The sequence below is a fragment of the Mobula birostris genome, chromosome 29 (assembly GCF_030028105.1).
Source record: "Mobula birostris isolate sMobBir1 chromosome 29, sMobBir1.hap1, whole genome shotgun sequence".
In the NCBI taxonomy this organism is placed as follows: domain Eukaryota; kingdom Metazoa; phylum Chordata; class Chondrichthyes; order Myliobatiformes; family Myliobatidae; genus Mobula; species Mobula birostris.
In genome coordinates, this window is record NC_092398.1 from 2,243,871 (window position 1) to 2,267,852 (window position 23,982).

Here is a 23,982-nt window from a genome sequence, read left to right on the forward strand (position 1 = left end):
TCAAAGTTGCTGGTGAACGCAGCAGGCCAGGCAGCATCTCTAGGAAGAGGTGCAGTCAACGTTTCAGGCCGAGACCCTTCGTCAGGACTAACTGAAGGAAGAGCGAGTAAGGGATTTGAAAGTTGGAGGGGGAGGGGGAGATCCAAAATGATAGGAGAAGACAGGAGGGGGAGGGATGGAGCCAAGAGCTGGACAGGTGATTGGCAAAAGGGGATACGAGAGGATCATGGGACAGGAGGTCCGGGAAAAAAGACAAGGGGGGGGGACCAAGAGGATGGGCAAGAGGTATATTCAGAGGGACAGAGGGAGAAAAAGGAGAGTGAGAGAAAGAATGTGTGCATAAAAATAAGTAACAGATGGGGTACGAGGGGGAGGTGGGGCCTAGCGGAAGTTAGAGAAGTCGATGTTCATGCCATCAGGTTGGAGGCTACCCAGACGGAATATAAGGAATATAAGGAATGACCTATTAGCCTACTAACCCGAATGTCTTTGGAATGTGGGAGGAAACTGGAGCTCCTGGAGAAATCCCACTCTGTCACACGGAGAACGTACACATTTAGTTTGCTAGACACAGTGGCCACTTTATTAAGAACCTCCTGTAGCTAATAAAGTGACCACTGAGTGTATGCTTTTGGTCTTCTGCTGTTCTTGCCCATCCACATAAAGGTTTGCCATGTTGTGTATTCAGAGATGTTCTTCTGCACACCACTGTTGTAATGGTTATTTGAGTTACTGTTGCCTTCCTGTCAGCTTGAACCAGTCTGGCCATTCTCCACTGACCTCTCTCATTAACAAGGCATTTACGTCCACAGAACTGGATGTTTTTTGTCTTTCGCACCGATCTCCATAAACACCAGGTAGTCTGACCTCAGTGGTTGGGAAGATGTTGGATATTGATTACTAAGTACAAGCTCTCAGGGTACTTGAAGCCACATAATAAAATAAGCCGTAATCAGCATGTTTTCCTCTAGGGAAAATTTTCCCTGACAAATCTGGTGGAATTCTTCGAAGTAACAAGCAGGAAAGACAAAGACGAATCGCTTGATATTGTGCACTTGAATTTTCAGAAGGCCTTTGACAGGGAACCTCACATGAGGCTGCTTAACAAGCTACGAGCCCATGGTATTACAAGAGATTCTAGCATGGATAAAGCAGTGGCTGATTGGCAGCAGGCAAAGAGTGAGAATAAAGGGAGCCTTTTCTAGTTGACTGCCAGTGACTAGTGGTGTTCCACAGGGTTCTGTATTGGGACTGATTCTTTTTATGTTATATGTCTGTAACTGGGTCTGAGGTGTCTAAAATGGCTTCTTTGTATGTTATATAAAATGGCTTTTCTGTAATAATAACTGTGATGTAAGGAGTTCTCTCTCTCCCCTGCTTGTTTGGGTTATATTATTGATAAGGGGGCGAACGAACCAATGAGTGTCCATGTTATTCTTTTTGTGGGTGATATTCTGTCTCATATGGCTGGGAACGTGTGGTTTGGGGGGCTTTTTCGGGAGGAGAACCGAAGAGGAAGGACGTGCTGGACGCGCTCTGGTCGACCACTGTGGTTGGTCCCAGGCCACGGGTCGTGGGGGTCAGAGGAGATCGCATGGTGGAAGGAAGACCCTGTTCATTGAGCTCCAACGGTTGTGCACGAAGTGGTTGAACTCTGATAAGTTTGGCGCCTTTTACTTTCATTTTATATTGTATCTCTATTATTAATATTATTACATAGAAATGAATTGGATGATGGAATTAATGACTTTGTTGCAAAATTTGCAGACAATATGGACATAGATTGCGGGGCAGGTAGTTTTGAGGAAGCAGAGAGGCTACAGAAAGAGTTAGATGGATTAGGAGAACGGGCAAAGAAATGGCAGGTGGAATACAGTGAAGGGAAGTGTATGGTCATGCACTTTGGTAGAATAAATGAAAGTGTTGACTATTTTCTAAATGGAGAAAAAATACAAAAAACTGAGGCACAAAGGGACCTGGCAGTCCTTGTGCAGGATTCCCTGAATATTAATTTGCAGGTTGAGTCTATGGTGAGGAAGGCAAATGCAATGCGAGCATTCATTTCAGGAGGACTAGCATATAAAAGCAAGGATGTAATTTTGGGACTTTATAAAGCACTGGTGAAGCTTCACTTGGAGAATTGTGAGCAGCTTTGTGCTGCTTTATCATAGAATGGATGTGCTGAAATTGGAGAGGATTCAAAGGAGGTTCATGAAAATGATTCCAGGATTGAATGGCTTGTCATATGAAGAGTGTTTGATGGCTCTAGACCTGTATTCACTAGAATTCAGAGGAATGAGAGGTGACCTAATTGAAACCTATTGAATGGTGAAAGGCCTTGACAGACTGGATGTGGAGAGGATGTTTCCTGTGGTGGGAGAATCTAAGACCAGAGGACACAGCCTCAGAATAGAGGAGTGTCCTCTTAGTACAGAGATGAGGAGGAATTTCTTTAGCCAGAGAGTGGTGAATCTGTGGAATTCATTGCCACAGGCAGCTGTGGTGGCCAAATCTTCATGTATATTTAAGGCAGAGGTTGATGGACTCTTGATTAGTCAGGGCATGAAGGGATATATGGAGAAGGCAGGAGATTGGGGCTGAGAGGAAAATTGGATCAACCATGATAAAATGGCGGAGCAGACTCGATGAGCCAAATGGCCGAATTCTGCTCCTGTATCTTATAGTCTTAACAGTCCCAATTAAGTGACATAGTGACTCAAACAGACAAAGGGAATCCTAACTATTTTCTCAGTTAGTTTTTGTTCCTGAAGAGATGCCCCAAATCAAAGTGCCTGGCCTGATTAACCATTGGCCCAATTAACTGGAATCCACTGTACATAAAAGCTGCTCCTCCTCAGCTTTAAAAGAATCACAACCTCGGTCTTTACTACCCTCCCTGCAATGAGATATACGTCTCCAAACACATCAGGGCTTTAATTAGAAACGTACCTTGATTGCGCATCTCCAAAACACTTGAATCTTCTCCCCTGTCATCGGCTACGGTCACTTTGTAAACTCCTTGGGTATTTTGCGTGATCTAGAAAAGAAAGAGCTTTATAAACTGAAAAGGGAAATGCAATGTGGACATCGGAGGGGATTTTCCTCCTCGTGCTCTCTTTATCTGAGGGAGGCTGTACCTCTAATCGGGGGTGTCCGGCCGTGGCGTGGGTGGCACTTTAGTGTAATGGTTGGTGCGTGGGCTTACAGCACCAACAATCACGGTTCAATTCCTGCCACTGTCTTTATATCGTTTGTACGTCCTCCCCGTGAGTCCGCCTGTTTCCTCCAGCTTTCAGTGGCTGGTAATGGATTGTATAGCATCCCACCTTCCAGCTACATTGGACCCTTTCCAGGTCACACACTGCTCAAACCGATCCACTGATGATGCCATAGATTCGGTCCTCCGCTCAGTCCTGTCCCACCTGGAAAATGATGCGTCATATGCCAGGATGGTCTTCATCGATTTCAGCTGGGTGTTAAACATGATTAGTCCTCAGAGGCTGGCTGGTGAACTGTCCTCCCTGGGACTCAACACCCCTCTCTATACCTGAATCTTGGACTTCCTGATGGAACGATGCTGGTCAGTCTGAGTTGAGCAACATCTCAAGCTCCATCACGCTGAGCACTGGTGCCCCCCAGGGATGCATGCTCGGCCCACTGCTGTTCATGCTGCTGACCCATGACTGCACTGGCAGATCCAGCTGAAACCACATCATCAAGCTCACTGATGATACAACAGTGGTTGGCCTCATCGGCAACATGGAGAGGAGGTGAAGAGGCTTGTCAAATGGTGCAAGAGCAATGGGTGGACAAGACTAAAGGGATGATTGTGGACTTCAGGAAGGCACAGACTGGCCACTCTCCATTGCACATCAATTGCTCTGCTGTGGAGAGAGTGAAGAGTAAAAATTCTTTGGTATGGACATAATGGATGATCTAACCTGGACCCATAACCCTTGACTCTTCTTGACCCTGGTCAAGAAGGTACGGCAGCATCTACACGTCCTGAGGAGACTGCATCATGCAAGGCTCCCCACCTCCATTTTAACAACTTTCTGCTGGAGCACCGTCCAGAATGTCCTTTCTGGCTGCCTCATTGTGTGGAACAGAAGCTGCAAGGTATCGGACCACAAGACCCTATAGAGGGCAGTAAAATCATTGAGGAGGTCCTCGGGGTCTCCCTCCCCACTTTTTCTGACATTTACTGGAAATGTTGCAGAAAAAAGGCCCCAAAGCTTTGTTGAGGTTCCCTGCCACCCATCCCGCAATCTCGTTGACCCACTACCATCAGGAAGGGGGTACAGCAGCATCAGGACTCAGACTGTCAGTCTGGGTACAGTTTCTTCCCTCAGGCCCTGTCACCTCTGAGATCTTGTCACTAGGACAGCAAGCTGTTTACAGTTGACTCCTGCTGCACCCTACGTATATTTTGAATTATATTTTATTAACTTCTTCTTTGATTTACGTGCAGTGTGTGATATATGTTTTGTGGGTGTATCGTGGTCCTGAGGCACATGGTTTCATTTGTTTCTATTCAGTACTGTGCAAAAGTCTTCTGCACATAAATATAGCTAGGCTGTCTAAGACTTTTGCTCAGTACTGTAGTAATTTTATGTATTGTACTGTTCTGCTGCCACATAAAAAAAACAAGTTTGATGACGTATGTGAGTGATGATAAACCTGATTCTGATCTGGGTCTCTATTGTGGACTGAGAGTGGGAAGGGGACAGGGAGAGGGGAATCATGGTTGGGAAAAGGGGAAGGGAGAGGGGAGGGAGTGGGAAGCACCAGAGCGACATTCTGTAATGATCAATAAACCAACTGTTTGGAATCAAATGACCTTGCCTGGTGTCTGAGGGCTGGGTGTGTCTGCACCTGCATCATCCACCCTCCCCTGGCACTCCCTCTCTGCCACCCGTCCCACACTCCACCCTCGCCATTCCCAACATCCTTTGCTCCCGCCAGATTTACAAACTCTCTTTCTGCTCCACGTTGACAAGTACCGTACCGCGCAAAAGTCTTTGGCTTTAAACATGTCTCGAAAGTTTTTGCTCAGTTCTGTGTACCGTCAGATGAGGCTAAACTTGAACTTGAAGTCAGAGAAATCGATGCTCCTGCTGTCAGTATGTATACTGTAAACTGAGTAAATTGAACCAAGTCTAGACGCTTCAGGGCAGCAGGTACGGTATAAATTGTTGTAGTGTGTAGACCAAAGCAGAACCAAGGACTAGAACGCAAGGTTATCTTTCCATTACCTGTGAGATCGAGAGGGAGCTGATGCCTGTCTTGGGATCGTAAGTGGAACCCGTGAGTGGCTTCCCGTCTTTACTCCATTGAATGCCGGTCTGGGTCTTTGTGTTCATCACCTGTTTAATGTCCAAATCAAACAGAAATTTTGTCTGAACATCACACCACTGTTTGATTGTGGTATTTAACCTTCAAGCAATTATCTTTTGGAAAACTGATTAATACCTTGCAGGTGAAGAGGATGTTGCAGTCTTCTGTCACCTTCCATTCCAAGAATTTTTCAAAGTAAGGCCCTGGAATTTTGGACGAATACTTTTTAAAATTTAAAAGCAATGAAAACAGAACGATGAGACAATTGAAATATTGACGATTTTCTGCAGCTGGAGAAAGGGGTAATGGCAAGAGGCAGGGGAATGGGAGTGGTGTTGAGAGGCAGGGATTCGGCAAGGGGTGGGAGCTGGGGTGGTGTGAGAGGTGGGGATATGGTCGATGGGACTAAGTTGATCATGGAAGACTACATCACAGAAGCAGACCTTTCTGCCCATCTAGTCTATGCTGAACTGTTATTCTGCCTGGTCTCATCAGCCCACACCTGGACCATAGCCCTCCGTAACCCTCCCATCCACCTACTTAATCAAACTTGTGTTACGTGTTGAAATGAAACCCACATCCACCATTTGTGCTGGCAGCTGGTCCCACACTCTCACCTCCCTCTGAGAGAAGAAGTTCCCCCTCAGGCACCAGCAAGTACAGTTCAATAGCCCTACCTCACTGGCGGAAGCACGTTTTGGGATATTTCAGGATATGTTTGTGTAGATATCAGGGACAAAGTGCTTGCACACCCATTTACAGTATGTTCTGTTTGGACAAGCATCTCTGAAGGTCAGGATTGAAGTCCTGAGTTCTAGGGGAAGGTTGAATAGTTTATGACTCTATTCCCTGCAGTGTAGGAGAATGAGAGGAGATTTGATAGAGATATACAAAATTATGAGGGTTATAGATAGGGTAAATGCAAGCAGGCCTTTTTTCCACTGAGGTTGGAAGCTACCAAAACTATAGAGGTCATAGGTTAAGGGTGAAAGGTGAAACATGTATGGGAATCCTGACAAGGGTCTTCTTCACTCAGAGGGTGATGAGTGTGTGGAATGAGCTGCCAGTGTAAGTGGGGGGGAAAGAGGGTTTGATTTCAACATTTAAGAGAAGTTTGGACAAGTACATGGATGGGAGGGGTACAGAGGGCGATGGTCCCGATGTGGGTTGATGGGAGTAGGTAGAATAATAGTTTAGCACAGACTAGATGGGCTGAAGGGACTGTTTCTGTGCTGTACTGTTCCATGACTCTATAAAGGTCTGTCAAACTCTACCATGACCACAAGGGAAAGTAAAACTTCACCAATTAAACTAATCCAGGATTTTAAAACTATTGGTAATGAAGGCCATGAAGCTGTCAAATGATCATCAAACAAACTGCAAGCGCAAGACAACTAAACATACTCTCCCCCCACTCTCTGCAGGATGGGGATAGGCTTGTCTCGGACAGTTTTCCTAAATCTCTCTCCACTCTCTGCAGGATGGGGATAGGCTTGTCTCGGACAGTTTTCCTAAATCTCTCTCCACTCTCTGCAGGATGGGGATATGCTTGTCTCTGACGGTTTTCCTGACTCCCTCCCCACTCTCTGCAGGGTGGGGATAGGCTTGTCTCGGACAGTTTTCCTGATTCTCTCTCCACTCTCTGCAGGATGGGGATAGGCTTGTCTCGGACAGTTTTCCTAAATCTCTCTCCACTCTGCAGATTTTTGAGCTTCTTTCCGAGCTCTGACTTGAAACATTACCCGTGTTCCTCTTCCTACAGACGCTGTGCTGACCTACTGGTTTCCTACATTATAAATCCCATTGGGTCCAATCCTGTCTGTAGGAAGGGAACCAGTTGATGTTTCTTCATGTGACCCCAGACCCAGAATGAGTGTTGGAAGCTCAAGCGGCTTTTGACTGGTATAAAGTGGTGACTGCGTGGAACACCCTGCCAGGGTTGGTGGCAGAGGCTGATCCATTTGGGGTATTTAAGAGAACTCTTAGATAGGCACGCACAGTACTGTGCAACAGGCTGAGGGACGTGTATATAGCTAGGGTGCCGGAGACCAGCGCCCAGTACTGTAGTAATTTTATGTGTTGCTCTGTATTGCAGTCACAAAAAAAACAACAAATTTCATGACGTATGTGAGTGATGATAAACCAGATTCTGATATGGGTCTCTACTGTGGATTGAGAGTGGGAAGGGGGCAGGGAGAGGGGAATCATGACTGGGAGAAGGGGAAGGGAGAGGGGAGGAAGCAGGAAGCACCAGAGAGACATTCTGTAATGATCAATAAACCAATTGTTTGGAATCAATTAACCTTGACTGGTGTCTCAGGGCTGGGTGTGTCTGTACCCACTCTACCCCAACCCCACCCCTGGCACTCCTTCTCTGCCGCCTATCCCACACCCTTCCCATGGCACTCCATCCTCACAATTCCCAACATCCGGCTCCCACCAGATTTACCAACTCGCTCCCCACTCCCCATTGACAAATACAGTACTGTGCACATGTCTTAAGTGCCCTAGCTCTATACATGTGCCTAAGACTTTTGCACAGCACTATAGATGAAGGACAAATGGAGGGCTGTGTGGGAGGGAAGGGTTAAATTGATCTTGGGGTAGGTTAAGAGGTCAGCACAACATCGTGGGCCGAAGGGCCTGTACTGTGCTGGACTGTTCTTTGCTCTATATTTTAAAAAGACTCCCCTTGCCTCCACCCACTGCCCCAAACAACTCACTGTCCAAGTCACCCACAAACAAACTCCCTGGGGTCTAAGGGAGGGACAATAAATTCTGACGATACCAACAGTGCTTCCCAATGCCACTTTCCAGACCCGTTGCTGATGTTGGCAGAGAAAAGCCAGATGGAATTTATTGCCATTTCTCCGATCTCCTTGGTGGGAGACCTGAGAGAAGTTAATGTGAAAGGTCTTGTTTCCTAACGTAAATATCTAGAGTTTGTAACGAATTAGGTTCTGAGGCCAAAGAGTTATTTTGTACGTCTCTGTTAGTTATTTCTTCTGCTTCATTGCCAAGCTAAGCTCGGACTAGAAATATTTAATGAGCAATATCCTTCCTTCGGGCACCTGTCTTGGTTAAGGTAGATACAAAATTCTGTTTCGGCACCTCCCACTGCTGTGAGCTGTAGCACACTGCTGCAGATCAGTGACCACACGTCCGCTGACCTTGCCTAGGTTCTTCACCCTCAATGTAACCACACGCAGATAAAATCGGTGGCCTCTTTGGACCTCGTTACCTTGTTTTCTCTTCCACTCGTTTCTTTGGAAATCACAATGAGATAGGATCTGTCGGAACTCTGAAAGGAAATGGAACAAGACATCCTGATGAATTTTTAAAAAGATGAAATCATGGTATCTGGCTGTTTCAGTAGCTGTTAACATGGCACTATTCTACACCGGAGCTTGAAGTTCAATTCTCGTGTCCTCTGTGAGAACTCTCGTACGCGCCTTCCCACTTGTGTATGGGCTTCCTCCGAGTGCCTGGGTTCCTCCCCATGGTCCAAAGATGTACCGGTTAGTAGGTTAATGGGTCATTGTAAATTGTCCTGTGGTTATGCGAGGGTTAAATAGGGGGATTGCTGGGTGGCGTGGCTCAACGGGGCAATAGGGCCTGCTCCCTGCTGTAACACCGTAAATAAAAATAAAAATCTTGCTTGGATTCAATTGGTTGAGAAGCCGATAAAACTCCCCAACACCGGGACCTGAGGATCTGATATATAGGGAAAAATTGACTAGATTAGGATTTGATTCCCTGGAGTTTGGAGAATGAGGGGATGGAGGGATACAAAATTTTGAGGGGATAGTAGAGTAAATGCAATAATGTTGGGTTCGAACTGGAGGTCATGGGCTAAGGTTTTAAGGTGAGATGTTTAAGAGGATGGTGAGAGTGTGGAACGAGTTGCAAGCAGAATTGATGGATGTGGGTTTGATTACAACATTTAGGAGAAGTTTAGATAGGTACATAGATGGGAGGGGTATGGAGGGATATGGTCCAGGTGAAGGTCAATGGGACCAGGCAAAATGATACTTCAGCATGGACTAGATGGGCTGAAGGGCCTGTTTCTATGCTATGGTGTTCTGTGACTCTATGACGTTTACCTGTGCATAACATGTACAAGAATGAGGCAGAATTATTTGCCTGTTGAGCAGCAGAAAATGAGGTCTGGAAGTTTGTGACCAGTGGTGTTCTGCAGGAACTGGTGGTGAGAGCAGATATAAATGACCTGGATGAAAATGTGGATGGGCTGGTTAGTAAGTCTGCAGGCGACACAAAAATTGGTGCTGCTGTGGACAGTTAAGAAGGTTGTCCATTGATACTACGACATCATTAGACATTGGAGCAGATTGAGGCCACTCTGCCCATCGTGTCTGCTCCTCCATTCTATCATGGCGGCTTTATAGTGTGGGATACAGATCTGTTGTAGATAATCTGGATGACGAAATTTGGATAAGTACATGGATTGGAGGCTGTTATATTTGGTGTCTTCAAAACTAGTTCAAAGGAAAACAAGAGAGTTGGGAGATAAGTTGTGTACTTCGTTTTCCTCATTACCAACGTTATGTTTTCTAACTTCCAAACATTGAACTAATTCAGTGGAAGACACAGGAGTCTGGGAATGCAGGTCACACACACACACACACACACAAGATTACTCAAATGCTACTGTGATATTAAATGCCCAGCAGAGGGATTCAGAGGGAAATGGTTCAACCACAGGAAATGAGACCAGCTTAGTGCGTGCTTTGGCTGGCATGGGCAGGCAGGCTGAATGGCCTGTTTCCATGCTATCACACTATATGGACAGAGAAATGGCAGATGGAGATTCATCTGGGCAGTGTGAGGAGCAGCATTTTGGGAGGTCAAATATAAGAGGTGTCAGGGTGGAGATACGTCCCTACCAAAGGAGGTGTAAGGAGCTCCTTCCCTCCGCCAGCCTGCAGGTCCCTCATGGTGTGGCACCCGCTCAGCCCCCTCCCTTCAATCAGGGTCACGTGAAGCCATGGGAGCAGGTAGCGGATGGTCGTACGAGCAGCTGGTGCACATCACAAGTCCTGGTTATGTGACTACTGATTCCAGGCAGACAATCTCTGAAGAGTATTGATAATGGCTAGAGTCACCTGTCTTGTAAAGTCACTGCCCAGAAGAAGGCAATGGCAAACCACTTCAGTAGAAAAATTTGCCAAGAACAGTCATGGTCATGGACCGTGATCACCCACATAATTGACATGGCATATAACAAATGAATGAATGTACCAGAACAGAAGATATAGGAGCTGAATTAGGCCGTTCAGCCTATTGTATCTGCTCAGCCATTCCATCATGGCTGATTTATTATCCCTCTCAACCCCATTCTCCTGCCTTCTCCCCGTAACTCATAAGCAGGTATCATGGCTGGAAGGACCCGTTCCTGTGCTAGTCTGTTTTATGTTCTTTAAGCCCAGCATGAAGGGGTGGGGAATGGGGTTGACAATGAAATGAGCATATGGGACCCAAGGGAAGGTGAGATTATTCCTCTGAGCTAGGGTCACAGCACCGAGTTTTGGTGAATGTGAAGGGACCGTACAGGTGACTGGATGCATGCAATACGCGAGTGTTAAAACTTACTGTCTTCGATCAGCACCAAGGTGAACTGGCCTGTGGCTTTCCCATCCCGGAGCTGGGCTGTATAAGAGCCTTGGTCTTGTTCAGTGAAGTTCTGAATGATCATTTCTATGAGGCCGCTGGCTTTATCGAAATTGATTTTGTGAGTCTGTGTGGAAAAGAACAAATTTTACAGGGTGGTATTTTAGCACAGTTGTTAGCGTAACACCATTATGGGGCTGGTGATCAAGGTTTAATTCCCGCCGCCCTCTGTAAGGAGTTTGCATGTTCTCTCTGTACGACCACGTGGGTTTCCTCCGGGTGTTCCGGTTTCTTCCCACATTCCAAAAGACATCTGGGTTAGCATCAGTGAGTTGTGGGCATGCTACTTTGGTGCCAGAAGCATAGCAACACTTTTCGGAATTCAGAATTCAGAATCATGTTAATATCATTGGCATATCTTGTGAAGTTTGTTGTCTTTGCGGCAGCAGTACATTGCAATACACAATAACAGAGAAAAGCATGAATTACAATAAGTATTGAATACCTAAATAAGCAGTGCAAAAATAGAAATAAAAAAGTGGTGAGCTAGTTCAAGTTCAAGTTTAATTGTCATTCAACCGTACAATTAAAGACAGCCAAATGAAATGACACTCTTCCAAAGCCAAGGTACAAAATATAGTGCCAACAGCCCACAGCACACGGCACACAGCCCAGATAGCATATATAGTTACAACAGCAGAAACAAATACCGTCACAAAATGACATAGCTTTGGCCCATGACTTGCCTAGCCTGTAGATTGATGGTGCAGGGATATTTCTGTTTATTTATTTATTGAGATGCAGTACGGAGGAGGCCTCTCTGGCCCTTCACACCACACTACCCAGTAAACCCCCCCGTTTTAACTCTAGCCTGCTCACAGGCCAACTTACACTGACCAATTAACCCACTAATCTGTACGTCTTTAGACTGTGGGAGGAAACCGGAGAATGACTAATAAAGCCAATCTTTAATTTCAGTCCTGACGAAGGGTCTCAGCCTGAAACATCGACTGTACCTCTTCCTAGAGATGCTGCCTGGCCTGCTGCGTTCACCAGCAACTTTGATGTGTGTTGCTTGAATTTCCAGCATCTGCAGAATTCCTGTTGTTTGTTTAATTTGAATTAGTTTTATTTAGCAAAAGAGCGCAGAGTTGGCTTTTTTGGTCCTTCGAACCAAGCCGCACAGCAACTCCTGACAAACCTGATTAACCCTAACCTAGTCCCAGGACAATTGACACTGACCAGTTAACCTACCTGGTGCATCTTTGGCCTGTGGGAGGAAACTGGAGCAGCCGTAATGGTAAAAGCCCTCATGTCCCCTGCGGAGGACGTACAGACTCCTTACAGATTATACGCTGAACTTGAACGACAAGCTGTATGCCCGTAATGGTAAAAGCCCCCGTGTCCCCTGCGGAGGACGTACAGACTCCTTACAGATTGTACGCTGAACTCCCGACGCCCCAAGCTGTATGCCCGTAATTTGCTGTCAGGGAAGTGGTAGAAGACGAGAGGAACATTTAACAAGCATTTAGACAAACCCATGTTCAGTCAGGGAATGGAGTGATTTGGACCATGTGCAGGTTGATTGTGGTAGTTAGATTGGACAAATCTAATCTCCTTCGTCAGGACATCCCGGTGAAGGGTCTCAGCCCGAAACATTGACTGTTCATTCATTTCCACAGATGCTACCTGACCTGCTGAGTTCCTCCAGCATTTTGTTTGTGTTACTTACATTTACTGCGTTGTGAACCTTGGTCCGGAGGAATATTGTTTCATTTAGTGGTGTACGTGTGCACGGCTGAATGACTATAAACTGAACTTTTGACTTGAACTCTTGTAACTGTTGAAAAGTTTTGAACATTTCATCCTCTCTTTCTTTCCTTCCACCTTTTATTTCTCTGGTTGTGCTCAAATTCACCTGGTCAAGTTTAATAAGCTTGCCTGTCTGGGCGTAGTTACTTTCACAACCCATCCAAGTGATTGCTGAAGGGAGAACCTCTCCGTTTGCCTGCTCCATTCAGGCTGTCTCCTTCCCTGAACCACCTCCACCTCTTACTGTCTACCGAAGTATTTAAAACCTTCAATGGGCAGAAAGATTGCCTGACGGAGGGCATCGTTCTCCCCAGAACTGTTGATCTGACAGTGATGGGAGCAGTAGTTCTCAGAATTCATTGTAGATGAACAAGATGTATGAAGGCTTATTCAGCTAGATAGCTAGATGCCTGGCTCAGTGTTTCAGTGTTTATTTTAAAATAATAGTTAATGTGCCCGTTCATAATCTGCACCTGATCCTTGAATCTGGCACTACATTAAAGCCCACCATAGGAAACATCCTCTCGACATCCACTCTATTAAGGCTTATGATCTACCATGTTTTCATCTTTCAATACATTTCTGCATGAATGAACACATTTGTGTCTCACACCAACCTCTTGATTAAAGGCTTGTAGTCTGTCCTATTCACTGCTTCCCCTCAAACTCTCCGGCCAGTTCTGTTTGCAATCAGTACAATTTTATTTTTCTGTACTGATCTCCTCCCCATCGCTCCTGTAGCCGCCAGCACACGTGTTAAACACATCACCACCCACTGTGGTACCTGGAGAGTCCTTGTATACCACAATCTGATGACTGAGAGTTGGGTACCTTCCCCACCCGCAGCTGAGGACAGTCCCTTACTCACTATCTGCACTGAACCATACTAGCTAGTAATTTCATTCATTCATTCATGGCTTGGCATCACGAACAAAGGAACGGGGCTGCCCACGTTTGCTACAGGCTCGCTGGTGGCTGACGAGGCCAATACAGGACAGGTAGGCCTGGCCACAGCAGTTGCAAGGGAAATTCTGTTCTGGGTCTGGTGCTGGTGTGTCAGGGTTCTTCCTCCTTCTCCTTTTGTCCTCAATGCCAGCTCTGCGTGCGTTCTCGAAGGAGGAGACAGACTGGTGAATGGTGTGTCGCCAGGCCTCGCGATCGGAGGCTAGATTAGACCACTGGCGATGGTCAATGTGACAGGCACCAAGGGATTTCTTCAGAGCCCTTGTACCTCTTCTTCGGTGTCCCTCTGTCACGGTGGCCAGTGGCGAGTTCGCCATACCAGGCAGGCGATGATCCTCCATCCTGGAGACGTGCCCTGCCCAGCGCAGCTGCGTCTTCAACAGCATGGCCTCGATGCTGGTGACCTCTGCCTATTGGAGGACTTCGATGTTGGTGACGAAGTCACTCCAGTGGATGTTGAGGATGGTGCTGAGGCAGCGCGGGTGGAAACGCTCAAGGAGTCGTACGTGGTGACAATAGGTGACCCATGACTCGGAGCCGTACAGGAGGGTGGTCAGTGCAACGGCTCTGTACACGCTGATCTTTGTGCTTTTCTTCAAATGCTTGTTGTTCCAGACTCTTTTGTACAGCCTGCCGAATACGCTGTTTGTCTTTGCCAATCTGTTGTCAATCTCTTTGTCGATCTTGGCATCTGACGAGATGGTGCACCCCAGGTAGCTGAACTGGTGGACTGTCTTCAGCTCTGCCTCACCAATGGTGATGCGGGGAGGGTGGTAATCTTCCTGAGGTGCGGACTGATAGAGAACTTCAGTCTTCTTCAAGCTGACTTCCAGTCCGAAGAGCGCGGCAGCCTCTGAGAAGCAGGATGTTATACGCTGCAGGGCTGTCTCTGTGTGGACAACAAGGGCAGCATCGTCAACGAAGAGAAGCTCTTGGATGAGTTGCTCCAATGTCTTGGTGTAGGACTGTAGTGGCCTCAGGTTGAACAGGCCGTCATCGGTGCGGTCTTGGATGTAGACACCGTCCTTGTCATCAAGGTCTTCTGTGGCCCTTTCGAGCATGATGCTGAAGAAGATGGTGAAGAGAGTTGGCGCGAGGACGCAGCCTTGCTTTACTCTGTTGCCTATTGAGAAGGGTTCTGAGAGGTCGTTGTGTCTGATTTGGCCACTCTGATCTTCATGTAGCTGAATGACCATGCTGAGGAACTTTGGGGGGCATCCCAGTCATTCCATGATTTGCCACAGACCTTCCCTGCTCACGGTGTCGAACGCTTTGGTAAGGTCAACAAACGTCATGTACAATCCCTTGTTCTGTTCCCTACATGTCTCTTAGAGCTGCCTGAGAACAAATACCATGTCGGTGGTGCTCCTGTTGGCTCTGAAGCCACACTGGCTCTCTGGGAGGTGTTCTTCTGCAATGATGGGCACCAATCTGTTCAGGAGTACTCTTGCGAGGATTTTTCCTGCGATGGAGAGCAGAGTTATCCCCGGTAGTTGGAGCAGTCGGACTTTTCCCCCTTGTTCTTATACAGGGCGATGATGACTGCATCACGGAGGCCTGTGGTAGTTTACCGTGTTCCCAGCAGCAGACAAAGAACTCGTGGAGTTTGGTGTGTAACACTGGGCCCCCATGCTTCCAAATCTCAGGTGGGATTCCATCAACTCTTGCTGCCTTGCCACTTTTCAGCTGCTCCATGGTCTTGACTGTCCCTTCTAGGGTTGGAATCTTGGCCAGTTCTGTTTTCTCTGGCTGATGTGGGATGCGATGAATTGTTGAGCCTTGGACCATGCGGTTGACGCCGAAGAGAGTCTGGAAATGTTCCGACCACCGGTTCAGGTCGGACGCCTTGTCTGTAAAGAGTGCCTGACCGTCTGCACTGCGCAAGGGCCTCTGGTCCTGCTGCGAAGGGCCATACACCGCTCTCAGGGCTTCATAAATCCCTCTGTAGTTACTGATGTCTACGCAAAACTGAGTTCTCTTTGCGAGGTTGGTCCACCACACGTTCTGAATCTCTCGAAACTTGCGCTGGAGGTTGCTGCATACAAGGCGGGAGGCTGCTTTCTTATCAGGACAAGACGGCTGAGCAAGGTGCGCCTGGTGGGCGGATCTCTTCTTCGCCAGCAATTCTTGGATCTCCTGGTTGTTTACATCGAACCAGTCCTTGTTCTTCTTTGTGGAAAGCCCTAGGACTTCTTCAGAGGTTTGCAGGATGGTGGTTTTTAGGTGTTCCCAAGGCACTTCTGGAGGGGAGTGAGAAACAACCCTGGTTAATTTTCCCCTTGCCACCCTAGAATATTGTCCCATCGGTAGGTTGTCCTGCCACCTGTTCAATGTTTAAGGTTTATCAAAGTACCTATACGATATACAACCCTGAGATTCGTCTCCTTACAGGCAGCCACAAAGCAGAGAAACAATAGAATCCATTAAGACATAAGAAGACCCTCAGCAGCCGACGTGCAGAGACAGACACAAATTGTGTCAACAATAAAAGTAAGCAAACAGCAAAGTTCGCAGGAGTGATTGCACAGAAGCCCATCGGGTGCAGGCCACGGCCTCCGTCGGGTGCAGCGACGAGGGAGCCTCACGGAGCGGCGAGCTGAAGTTCAGTGCAGAGACGATACACGTGTTTGGTTATACCACCCCCTCCCCCCATCCCCAAGCTGGACTGGAGGGATTAGTTACTTGCAGAAACTGTCTCGTGGTGTGAGAGTAACCCATCGGTGGTCTCGAGATCACTTCCCTGCGAGGAGCATAGAGACTAAAATTCTCACTGCTCTTAAAGGGATCTGGGACGAACAGTCACCTACAGGTTCCAGACTAAGTGGAGGGACAAGACCGATAACTTCATATCAGCCATCAATGGACCAATCACTTTATTCTATATCATAAATTTCTAAATAGAAAGCTCTATGATGCTAATTCAGTGAAATTAAATATGATATGTCATCAAAGACTCCTGCGCATTCCTACAGATGTACTGTGGAAGCATTCTAAGTGGCTGCATCACCATCTGTTATGGAGGGGCCACTGCACAAGATTGGGAAAAGAGGGGTGCAAAGGGTTTGCAAGCTCAACCAGTTCCACCATGGGGACTAACCTCCGAATCACCAAGGACATCTTCAAAAGGCAATGCCCCCAAAAGGCGGTGTCCATTATGAAGAACCCCCATCATCCAGGACGTGCCTTCTTCTCATCACTACCATCAGGGAGGAGGTACAGGAGCCTGAAGACCCCTCTTCTCATTACTACCATCAGGGAGGAGGTACAGGAGCCTGAAGACCCCTCTTCTCATCACTACCATCAGGGAGGAGGTACAGGAGCCTGGAGACACACACTCAAAACATTTTAGGAACAGCTTCTTTCTCTCTGCCATCAGATTTCTGAATGGACAATGAACCCATGAACACTACCTCACTAATTTTGCTCTTTGGTTTGCAGTATATATTTTATTATATAGGGTTATATTGACAGCAGCCACACCCCGATACACTGCTTTGACAGGCAGGCTATACCAACTGAGGGGAGCCAACAGTCTCATACCCCAGTGAGTTAGGGACATGCCTGTCCTAGCATATGAAGTCAGTTCCGGCGGACCGGGTGAATGGGATCTACAGTGAGATCCAACAGCCAGGAAGGCAGGTCTGCAACGCTCCGTGGAGAGCAAAGGGCACGACAAGGCACAGAAGACGTTATGGCCATCCACAGCAACCAAGGAAGACCCCAGTTTGTGACGCTTGCTCGTATCACTGGACCTGGACTCCCGAGGTCAAGAGAGTGGAACTGCCCCAGGACAACAGCTTTTCCACTTTAAAAACTCTCCCGCACAGATCTCCTGTCAACGTCGGACACGATGGGCAACCACCATACAGTTACGTAATATAGACCACACACAGAGAAATGCACGCGCGCACGCACGCACACACACACACACACACACACGCACACACACACACACGCACACAGTGTATATTTGTATTGTAAATCGTCATCTATTTTATATATTGCTCTGTACTGCTGTCACAAAACAACAAACTTCACGACATGTGTCAGTGATAATTGAGGAGGCACGGTAGCATAGTGGTTAGCACAACTCTTTACAGTACAGGCAACCCAGGTTCAATTCCCGTCACTGGCTGTAAGGAACTTGTACGTTCTCCCCTGACCGTGTCCGATTCCTCCGGGTGCTCTGGTTTCCGCCCACAGTCTAAAGACATACCTGTAAATAGGTTAATTGGTTTCACTGTAAATTGTCCCATGATTAGGCTCGGGTTAAACAGCTGGCTTAATGGGCGGTGCTGCTTGAAAGGCCTATTCCGCGCTGTATCTCAATAAATAAGCTAAACAATGTGAGTAAATAAGTAAATAGACAGACCGATACACAGGTAGACAGACAGACAGATAGATAGACAGGTAGACAGACTGACAGATAGATAGACAGGTAGACAGACAGATAGACAGACAGACAGATAAATAGACAGGTAGACAGACAGATAGATAGATAGATAGACAGGTAGACAGACAGGTAGATAGACAGTTATACAGACAGACAGACAGATAGATAGATAGATTGGCAAGCCTCATTCTGATTTAGGCTCCAAAATACTCTGAATGAATTAGTTGAAAGATTTCTGAACAGTAAAGGGTTACCGGTGTACTTGAAACTTCCTTCTCGTTGAAGATGAATCGTAACTGTGCGGCAGGAGTTAAACTCTCCACCTGCAGCCAAAGTCGAACAGCTCCCTTCTCAAGTGGTTCGACGACCCAGTCAGTCTTCACATTAATTACTGAAAATAACACAGCATGTTATGTCAATAATACTCTGTGTGTAATCGAGCAAATAACTATTTTAGTTGGCGAGAAGCCTCCAGAGGCTCTAATTCCATTACATTACCATTATTTCCATGAGTGTATTTACAGTGTGTGGGCTACCTGTAATTAGTATTCAGCTGGTTGTCAGGATATGGCAGGTGGAATTTCTGGGACATGTACTGAGGAAAGGGAAGCTTGAAAGTCTTGCAGTGACAGGAAAAATTGATGGAAGAAAAAGTCACGGCCGGCAGCACAAGGGATGGACAGGCAAGTTTTGAAGAGCTTATAGAACTTCTCAGATTAAAGACAAGATCGCCCACATCATACAACACGGCACATGATGGTTGCCTGTAATGTAACTCACAATGTAGGTTTGCAAGTGTGTTGGATTTGTGTTCAGCACTGAGTCACGAGGAATAATTTCTACAGGTGGATGGCACTTGAGGAAATGCGAACATTGTTTGCTATTTATGACAGTTTACAGATGTAAATTCAAAGTTTAATTTCAAAGTTCAAAGTGCATTTATTATCTAAAGTATGTATAAATTATACAATCTTGAGATTTGTCTCCCTACAGGCAGTCACAAACAAGAAACCCAAAAGAACCCTTTAAAAAAAGACTGACAAACACCCAATGTGCAGAGAGAGAGAAAAAACAAATCATGCAAACAATAAAAGTAAGCAAGTAGCATTTAGAACAAAAGTGAGTCCTCAGACACAAAGCCAGGAGCAGCTGGGGGATGGCCACGGCTTCAGATCAAAGAAAAAGCATCAGGTCTGAATATTGTTCCCCTATCCTGTGACATTTGAAAGGAGAAAATCTAATAATAAATATCTCTTTCAAGTGAATGATAAAAGGAGGACAAAAATATCTTGTCTACCCACATTATTTATGGAGAATTGCAAAGACGCACTGGGGTACTCTGCTAATGTTCCGTATAGGAAGCAGCAAAACTCAGAAGGTGTATTTTAGTTTGTAGGAACATCACACAAATGGTAGACAAAGGGGTATATGGGGTGTCCAGGTGAGGGTAGCTGGTGAGCTTCATACCCCAGTGAGACAAGGACATGCCTTTCCTAGCGTGTGAAGTCAGCTCTGGAGGAATGGACAGATGAGATCAACAGTGAGATCCAATGGCCAGGAAGGTGGTTCTGTAACACTCCATGGAGAACGAAGGGCATGACAAGGCACAGAAGACATCATGGGCATCCATTGCAACCGAGGAAGAGCCCAGTTTGTGACACTTGTTCGTACCAATGGATCCAGACTTCCGAGGTAGGTCAAGAGAGTGGAACTGCCCCAGTGCAATGGTTTTTCCAACCTAAAACTCTCCTACACAGGTTTCCTGTCATCGTCGGACATGATGGACAAACACCATAAAGTCACAGAACACTACAACACTGAAACAGGCCCTTCAGCCCATCTAATCCAAGCAATCAATCTACCTATATCTCAATGTGACAATTTACTATTCACACCCTCTAAGGTTAAAACTTTGCAATAGACAAAAGTGACCTATTAAATGCATTTTAACAGCTTCTATGAAAACTACCAGGTTAGGAATTAAGCTATCTAGACTGCTAGTAGAGAACACTGCCTAATCTTGTATTATGCTCTGTTGCATAACGATGTTAATTATTTAAACACGGACAGTTTTAGAAGGGAAGTGAGATGGTTAGGGTGCTGTTGTGGTATAACCGTCATAGACCATGAATGAGGGCTACACCTGGGTCTGTGGTGCTTTAAATATGCACAGATCTCAATAGTAAAGATCAAGGAAATGGTGGTTTATTTACATAGACTGGGCGTGGTAGCATAACAGCTGGTGTAATGCTCTACAGTGGCAGTGATCATCGTCAGGGTTCAAGCCCTGCCAGTGTACGTTCTCCTGCGTGGGTCTCCCCCAGGTGCTCTGATTTCCTCCTGTTGTAACATGATCAAGGTCACCAGAGAGACCCTGAAGCTAGAGGGTGTACAAGAGATTTATTCGACAAAGTGAGACATTCTCAGAGGACAAGGCTTGCTTGACTCAATATTGCATGACATTTTATATGCTGAAGATCAATGGGCAATTCCTTAGTTACAATGTAGCTACAATGCTTCCTTTGAATTAAATATAATTTCTCACCTCCTTCAGACACCCAAAATGACTATTTATCAGCTTTGTCTGGTTTTCAATTAACTGATGTCCACAGCTCTAGGAAAACTATTGCCCAGAACTGCATTTTAAATTTAATCTACAATCCACATTCAGGTCTAAAGGTTGGTCGCTGAAATTAATATTTTGCTCTACACCCTAACTCCAGAATACTTCATAACATTTGCCACATTCCAAAGAGGAACAGGCTAAGGTTGTCAGGCTGTGGGTGTTATGTTGGCGCTGGAAGCATGGTGACACTTGCGGGCTGCCCCCAGCGCATTTTAATGCTGTGTTGGTCATTGATGCAAACAATATATTTCATTGTAGGCTTTACTGGTTTGATGTTCATGTGAAAACTAAAGCTAATATTTAATCACTATTCTGCATACATATGGAAATCTACAAGTCTGGGGGTGGGGGGGGGATTACACAGGAAGTTCACACTCTCTACAGAATTCTGAATATACATTACACAGCCGTCATCCAATTGAATACTGCTTGCCCATGTTTGAAAACACTCCAACTTTCTGTTACTGACATCCATCGGGTTAGAGTATGTTCCCACTATGGAAATGCAGTCCAGAGTCTTAGTATGGCTTGTTGCCTGGTAGACACGGACTTCAGAGACCAGAGTGTGAGGGGCACTTTTCATCATTGTCTCAAGAGAACCAGTCTTGTATCGGAACGCCCACAATGGACCTCTGTCCTTCATTTGCAAATGCAAGTGGGTTGGCACCTGTTTCAGGGGCTGGCTCTACAGGTCACAGTTTCCATAAGACCAATAGATATAGGAGCAGAATTGGGCCATTTGGCCCATCGAGTCTGCTCTGCCATTTCATCATGGCTGATTCATTTTCCCTCTCAGCCCCAATCTCCTGCCTTCTCCTGTATCCCTTCATGACCTAACTAATCAAGAATCTATCAACCTCCGCCTTAAATATACCCAATGACTTGACCTCCACGGTCACCTGTGGCAACGAATTCCACAGATTCATCACTCTCTGGCTTAAAGAAATTCCTCCTCATCTCCATTCTAAATGGATGCCCTTCAATGAGATCCCACCTCATTCTTCTGAATTTCTGAGAGTAGAGGCCCAGAGCCATCAAACACTCTTCATGTGACAAGCCTTTCATTGCCGGAGTCACTTTCGTGAACCTCCTTTGAACCTCCTCCAACATCAGCACATCCTTTCTTAGACAAGGAGTCTGAAACTGCTCACAATACTCAGAGTGCTTTATAAAGCTTTAACATTACATTCTTGGTTTTATATACAATTTCAGTAAGCCAGTAACAAAATTCCCGGCAAATAATAACAACTTGCAAACTTGATGGGAGAAACACCATCGCTTCCTGGCTGAAGTTCTAGGCTGTGAGGGTTAGTAATGTTGCTAACCATTTCCAAATCTTCAGCAACATTAGTTGCTAAAGGACAAAATACAGTAAAGAGAATGAACTGGGGTGTCTGCACATGGAGGCTAGTCTGTTTGTGAAACACCCACAAAGATGACTCGTGACCAGTTCTGGTAATGTTATACTCTGGGAGGTAAAACTCAACTGGCCGACCAGCTATCAGGATCGCTGGGATTTAGCATTCCAATTGGCCTAATGGTGTATTTTAGATCAACACACACAAAATGCTGGAGGAACTCAGCATGCCAGGCAGCATCTATAGAAAAGATTAAAGTCGACATTTTGTGCAAAGACACTTCTTCAGGACCCAGTCATGATGAAGGGTCTTGCCCCAAAATGTCGACAGTTTACTCTTCTCCATAGATGCTGAAATGCTGCCTGGCACGCTGAATCCCTCCAGTATTTTGCATGTGTTGCTCGGATTTCCAGCGTCTACAGATTTTCTTGTGTTTGTGTTGGCTGACTGGTTGTAGGATAACCTAGTACAGAGACACCAATACCCAACAGAAAGGTTTACAGAAAGTGCTGGATACATCCCAGTCTATCAGAAGCAAGGTCCTCACCACCACTGAGCATATCTACAAGGAGCGCTGCCATAAGAAAGCAGCATCCATCATCAAGGACCCCCACCATCCAGGCCATGCTGTCTTCTCGCTGCTGCCAACGGGAAGGAGGTACAGGAGCCTTAGGCCCCACACCACCGTGTTCCGAACAGTTATTACGCCACAACCATCAGACTCCTGAACCAGTGTGGATAATGTCACTCACCACAATGAGCCTTAGGTCCCACACCACCATGTTCCGAACAGTAATTACGACACAACCATCAGGCTCCTGAACCAGTGTGGATAAAGTCACTCATCTCAATGCTGAACTGACTCCACAATCTATCATCTCACATTCCCCAAGGACACTGCAACCCATGTTCTCAGTATTATTTATTTGTTTATTTGCACAATTTATCTTCTTTTGCCCATTGGTTGTTTTCAATCTCTATCTGTGGTTTTTCATAAATCCACTGTATTTCTTTATTTTCCTGTAAATGTCTGCAAGAAAATAAATCTCGAGGATCAATATGGTGACATACAGTATATGTACTTTGATAATAAAGCTACTTTGAAATTTGGCATTCCTTATCAACACTTCAGAGACACCCAGTAAGTTCTAAGTGGTGCCAATAGGTCAACAATTCTGTACTTGAGCTTCATGCCTGCAGGTACCTAACACCCTCAGTATCCCTCCTCTGCTCCCGGGGCCTTGTTCTGTTTCAGGATGAGATCTTTTTGACACCTTGTCAGTCAGGCTGGACTGGAAAGGCAACTCTGCAAACATTAGCTAGAATGGCTTTGGGCTTCTGACGTTTCTGCGGTTGGCTCAAGGGTGCACATATCAACACACCCGCTGAAATTTGCCAATTCCTATTCTGAACATTAGCTAGAATGGCTTTGGGCTTCTGACGTTTCTGGCAAAATTCAAAGGTCAAAGCAAATTTTATCATCAAAGTACATCTATGTCACCACATACAACCCTGAATTTCATTTTCCTGTGGGCATACTCTGCAAAGATATAGGATAGTAACTATAACACGGTCAGTAAAAGACCAACCAGAGTGCAGAAGACAACAAACTGTGCAAATGCAAATATAAATAAATAGCAATAAGTAACGAGAACATGAGATACCAAGATAAATAGTCTTTAAAGTGAGATTGTTGATTGTAGAAACATCTCAGTGGATGGGCAAGTGAATGTAGTTAACCCATTTTGTTCAGAAGCCTGATGGTTGAGGGGTAGTAATTGCTCCTGTACCTGGTGGTGTGAGTCCTGAGGCTCCTGTACCTTCTACCTGATGGCAGCAGCGAGAAGAGAGCATGTCTGGGTGGT

General features: G+C 46.0%; 1 protein-coding gene across 5 annotated transcripts in view; it reads right to left on the reverse strand.

The window, feature by feature from the left end:
• myom3 (myomesin 3) overlaps nucleotides 1–23,982 on the reverse strand; it is a 121,237-nt gene that overhangs the window by 16,367 nt on the left and 80,888 nt on the right. For all 5 annotated transcript variants that reach the window (XM_072246907.1, XM_072246905.1, XM_072246908.1 and 2 more), the window contains 6 exons: nucleotides 18,388–18,524; nucleotides 10,948–11,092; nucleotides 8,579–8,638; nucleotides 5,473–5,540; nucleotides 5,256–5,366; nucleotides 2,950–3,037 (listed from right to left, as the gene is read on the reverse strand). In XM_072246907.1, the coding sequence (XP_072103008.1) occupies nucleotides 2,950–3,037; nucleotides 5,256–5,366; nucleotides 5,473–5,540; nucleotides 8,579–8,638; nucleotides 10,948–11,092; nucleotides 18,388–18,524 (609 nt within the window). The remainder of the gene's footprint in view (nucleotides 1–2,949; nucleotides 3,038–5,255; nucleotides 5,367–5,472; nucleotides 5,541–8,578; nucleotides 8,639–10,947; nucleotides 11,093–18,387; nucleotides 18,525–23,982) is intronic.